This window comes from Gavialis gangeticus, unplaced genomic scaffold, assembly GCF_001723915.1.
Source record: "Gavialis gangeticus isolate Ggan-Ray unplaced genomic scaffold, GavGan_comp1, whole genome shotgun sequence".
NCBI lineage: Eukaryota > Metazoa > Chordata > Crocodylia > Gavialidae > Gavialis > Gavialis gangeticus.
Window position 1 is genome coordinate 16,865,376 of NW_017729011.1, and position 5,062 is coordinate 16,870,437.

A 5,062-nucleotide genomic window follows, 5' to 3' on the forward strand; every position below is an offset into this window, starting at 1 on the left:
TTTTCTCTCCCCCTGCCCCCCCGAATCTTGACCCAGAGCACTTCAGCTTTTCCTGCTCCCCACTGACTTGGGGTCCCCCCCATGCTGGCTTTAAGCAGTCAGCTGGCCTGATGTATACGGCGATATGCCTCTGAGAGCCCCATTCCCCAGTCTAGCTTGGGCAGGTAACCATGCCTGTGGCCTGCAGTGGATCATTAGCTGGTCGTTGTTAGGGAGGAAATGCCTAATGGCATCAATTTGGTCACAGGCGCCAGTGCAAGCCTGCAGCTTCCCCCACCAACCTCCCAGCGCTGTTGCCCTGCTGCACCAGGCCCAGACCGGCAGCCAAGCCCAGCGCTAGGGCAACACGGGTAAAGAACTGCGGACAGACCCGGGATGGTTTGCAGGTGTTGTAATGACACTGAACAGCTCGTCAAGCCCAGGGGATGGCACGGGTGATCAAGGCCCATGCCCCATGGCTGGCAGGGGTGGTGGTTCATCAGGCGCTGCACTGCATCCCAGGTCGCCTGCAGTTTTGGGCATGGCGGCAGGACTCGGGGGGAGCAGCTGGAGCCCGGCAGGACCCATTCCTCCTCCACTGCCTTCTGCGGGCTGTCAGCTCCCAGCAGTCCCTGCAGAGCGTCTCAGCACTTGGATTATCCCACCGTGATCACTCAGTCTGCCTCCCCTCTGGCTGCCGAGCTAGCTCAGCCTAGTTTCATGCATGGCGTAGCGTGGCCCCGGGGCTGCCAGCACGATGCGTGCCAGGGGAAGGGGAGCTGTGGGGCACCGTGCTTGGGTTTGGGAGCCTCCTTTTAGGCCCCCCTGCCTGGGCGCGAGGGGCTGCCATATCCAGAGCGGGCAGGGATGGGATGTGGGACAAAGCTGAAAGGAGCAGAGCAAACCCAGTACTATGAAACATCCCGTTCTCCCCCAGCCCCCGTAGCTGAAGGGGCAGGGAAGGAACAGGGTGGCATGATGGGCTGATTTGGGGTGAGCCCCCCTCTCCCTGGGGCATCCCGGGACCAGGCAGCCGGTCACCTCCTGCCGAAGCGGAAGCTGAACCCCCCTTTCTTGCGGTTGTAGCCATTGAGCTCCTCGGCCAGGCTGCCCAGGGTGCCGCTGCGCTTCTCCCCGTCGTCCCGCGGCTGGAAGCGGATGCCCCCACCCTCCTTGCCTGGCCTCTCTTGCTGCTGCCTGAAGCCGGCCTGCTCCTGGTCAAAACCCTGCAGCTCCTTGGCCATGCTGAACAGCGAGCTCAGGTCCCCGGCGCTCCTCTTCCAGGCCACCGCATCCCCCCAGCTGGGCCTCAGCGGGAGGCCTGGGCCTGGGTCTCCTGGCCCTCTTCGGTCATCCGGAGGGAAGCAGGTGCCCAGGCTGAGCAGCAGGAGGCAGGACAAGGAGTAGGGTGCCTTCATCTGCGGGGTGGGAGCAGAGAAGGGTTACGGGTGCAAGCATCTCCCCAGCAGCCATCACTCCTGGGTTTAGGGTCATGGCTTTTTCTATTACAGGGGTCCCTGGCACTGCCCAGCAGCCCCTGGGGCTGGCAGTGGGACCCCAGCTCCGCTCCCAGGCACCACCAGCTCAGTCCAGGGGAGCCAGCAGCACCTGTTCAGCCTCCTGCCCCCGTGAGACCTGCTCTCGCTAGGAGCTTTGGCGGGGTAAGGCTGGGCATCACGACCTTGTGTCTACTCGGTCTTTTGCAGCCACAAGCAGCCGCGTGCGGGCAGGCAGGGCAGGCTGATGGCAGGTCCTCCAGCAGTGGGCTTCTGTGGGACCGTCGGGGAAGGCAGCTTGCACTCCGGAGCTGTCCCAGGTGCATGGCGCTGGCTAATGGATGCTGGAGGAAGGTGGCAGGGGGCTGGAGACCGCGTCCTGTGTAACCAGCTCTGTGGGGGCGACCCCAGGGGTTGCGTGGTCTCTGCACCTCTGCCGAGGCGGCAGGCGGCGGAGGCAAAGGGAAACATTTTCCCCGAGCGCTTCAGAGCAAGTCTCTGCCCTTGCGGCAGGAGGAAGCTGCTGCCGGCTGGCTGTGGAGCTCCCCCACTGGGCAGGGCCCTCTGCCTCGTCCTTGCTGCAGGCTCAGCCGTGGGGCCGTGGAGGCTGAGCTCCCTGTGCTGCCGCTGGCTGCTCTCCCAGCAGGGTGGTGGTGGACCAGCTGTCCATGAGCCACCCCTGGCCCCAGCAGCAGCTGATCCCTCCTGTGCTGCAATCTCAGACAGAGACCTGGAGCTGCCAGCAGGACACTGCCTCGGGGGCTCAGATCCCCATTCAGACCCGGGCATCGCTCAGTCCAGCTGGCTGTCCAGAAGCTGGCCAGGCTGGACTGCACCCCATGCTCCATCCTCGGGTCTCTGCAGCAGACCCAAGGTCCCCGCATGAGGCAGGAGCTGGCACGAGCCTTGGGTTGACTTTGGCTAGGGGAGGACTGGAGGCCTGAGCCAGTCCAGCGCCACCACCATGCGCTGCCCTCAGCTCCCCCATGGGCTGCAGCGAGAGCCAGGGGTGCCCAGTCCCTCGCAGGGGCCGGCAGATCAGGGAAGGTGCATCGACTTACCCTGCTTCTCTTCAGGGGCTCCCCCACGTGCCCACGGCTTTAGCAGCTGGTCTGTGCTGCCCAGCTCATCCTCCTTTAAATAACAGGCTGCGTTCATCACCACGGCGTCCTCGAGGACGCCGCCAGCGCAGTGGGTTTATTGCCACGCATTCCCGAGGCTGGGATCCCATTGGGAGCGAGGTGGAGACGGCGTGGTGGAGGGGGGCTATCGGCGCTCTCACTATGGCAGCGGGGAGCTGGCTCTAATCAGCCCTGCACGCGCGCTTTGTTTGCTGCCTCGTTTGGAGCCAGGCAGGTCCCAAGTTGCGCTAATGACCAGCGATGAGGCATGGGGGCCAGGGCCAGGGGTGACTCCTGTCTCGTGAGCTGTGGGCTTGAAGCCCTCCCATCCCCGTGGGCCCTCTGGATGCATGGTAGGCCTGGGATGGGGCACAAGCAAAACAAGCCCTTGGACGCGTGCTGAGAGCTAGAAACCACGGCGGGAGGGGCCCGTGGCTAAGTGGCCTTGGCTTTCCTGGCAACCCAGCTCTCTTGCTGGGATGGGGAAAGGGAATTGCAGCCGCCAGGAGCTGCCAGCTCGGAGATCCTGGCCAGGCTGAGCTCCAGGAGGCAGCATGCAGGTACTGGTTGGTCGAGGCCATCTACCAGCCAGCCTCGATGCCCCTGCAGCTCTCGCAGCAATGCCTTCCCCGCCAGCTTTGCTGGGACTTACCCCAGCCCCAGGCCTCGAGGAAACTCCTCCATCCCTGGGCGGCAGGATCTGGTCCCTCCCTCCCGACTTGCCTGGCATGAGTGCCCCCCTCGTCCAGGGTGGGTAGGCAGGAGCAGGGGTGTTGGGACCCATCATATGCAGTGGCCTCTGGTTTCGGTGGGGAATTGCCGGCCCCTGGGGCAGCTCCTCTGTGTCTGGTCCAGCGCTCTGAACCTGGGCTCGGGTGCCCGGGATGCCCCAGTCTCACTCCTGGCGCTGCTACTGGCTCTGTGTGACCACGGGCAAGTCTCTTAGGTGGTCCGTGCCTCAGTTTCCCCGCCTGTAGAAAGTGGATACTCATTCTGGCCTGCCTCGCAGAGTGGAGGGGGAGGCAGGGGCGCATGGTGTGAAGGCCTCGCACAAGGCATCTGGGAACGATGGTGAAGCCTGGGTGTGGTGTTTGCCTTCGGAGCTGGGTTGCAAAAGCCCAGTGCAGCCCATTGCCACGGAGCTGCTGTTTCCCACCAGCTGAGGCTGTGCCCCCCTTGACACCTGCTCATGCGGGCAGTCCCTGTGCCTCTTCAGAGACACGAGCCTGTCGGCTTCACCGCATCTGGGGGAGCTCAAGCTCTTGGGGGGATGGAGGGGGTGTCCAGCAAGCCCAGGTGCCTGCAAGGTGGCGGCAGGTCCCCTGCGAGCTCTGCAGTACTCGAGCCTTGTTCTCGCTCCGGTCTTGAGGGGAGGCATGTGGAGAGCTGCTGTGGCGGGGGGAGCACCTGGGGGCTAGCCAGGAGCCACCACGGGACACAGACTTGCATGCAGCTTTCCCCAGGCCCTCAGAGCAGGGTTGCTCCCTGCCAGCGGCAAGCAATGAGTCACATCAAGCCGTTCTGCTCGAGAGGCATGTTTTGTCCCCGCTTTGTGCACCAGGCGGGCGTCCTTCGCTCCCAGACCTCCCTGCGTGGCAGTGGTGCCGCCTGCGTACACGGGCGCTCAGGGACTGCAGTGCGATGCAGCAGTCGTACCACCGCCCGCCCCTGCAGCACGTGTACCTCCTGAAAGGGTATACAACTGCCCCCTGGTTCCTGGGCCTCGGGGAGGGGCCCTTGGTTCAAACCTGCCCCTTCTCCCTTGGCAGAAGATGGCTCCTTTCCAAGACCCCTCTATTCCTCCTGGCCGTGCCGGCGAAGGAGAAGGGCCTTGAGCTCTCCCCTGCAGGCAGGGCCCTGGGAGCTTGCTGGCCCCTGACGTGGGCAAAAGGCAGCCCCTCCCGGTTGCAGAGAGGAGATTCACGTTCCCCGTCAGCCCACATGAGCCAGGAGCTCTGTGGCACGTGGCATGCCACGGCTTCCCCCCCCAGCCCAACCCCCAGCACGGGACCGTGATGAAGGCAGAGGGAGGCTGGGACAAGAGGTACATAACGACGAGTTCCTTTTATTCAAGAGTTCGAAAGTCCACGTGTACAGCTGGCCCAGCGATCACACCCAGCCTCGACAGCGATGCCCTGCTATGCGCCGCAACCCGTCCTGGAGCTCGCGCCCGAGCCTGCCTCAGCCGTGGCCCTGCTCTGCTGCTGCCCACACGCCGCCAGGTGCCTGCAGGACCCTGCCTCGGTGCACCCAGCTTGAAACTGGGTGTGCCAGGAGCCCCGAGACCAAGCCCAGGGGGCAAGAGGCCCCGTTCTGCTGGAGAAGGGCCTGAAGCTGGCTGCACGGCAGGTCTGGGAGCCACGCGGCAGGAGGCCAGGTGGGTACAAAGGGGCTGCGCCGCACAACCCCCACCCTCCCAGCATCGGTGTTACTGGCTGTGCATGTCTTGCCCTCCCTTCTCGCCAG

At 64.6% G+C, this 5,062-nt stretch overlaps 1 protein-coding gene across 1 annotated transcript; it reads right to left on the reverse strand.

The window, feature by feature from the left end:
• Window positions 1–568: 568 nt before the first annotated feature.
• QRFP (pyroglutamylated RFamide peptide) lies at window positions 569–1,397 on the reverse strand. The gene has a single exon (XM_019510940.1). It carries the CDS (start codon window positions 1,395–1,397, stop codon window positions 1,017–1,019), a length of 381 nt encoding a protein of 126 aa, XP_019366485.1. The 3' UTR covers window positions 569–1,016.
• Between the last annotated feature and the right edge of the window lie 3,665 nt (window positions 1,398–5,062).

What these genes read in the sequence shown, in the direction of transcription:
- QRFP (XM_019510940.1), bottom strand. Translation starts at nt 1,397, where the DNA reads ATGAAGGCACCCTACTCCTTGTCCTGCCTCCTGCTGCTCAGCCTGGGC.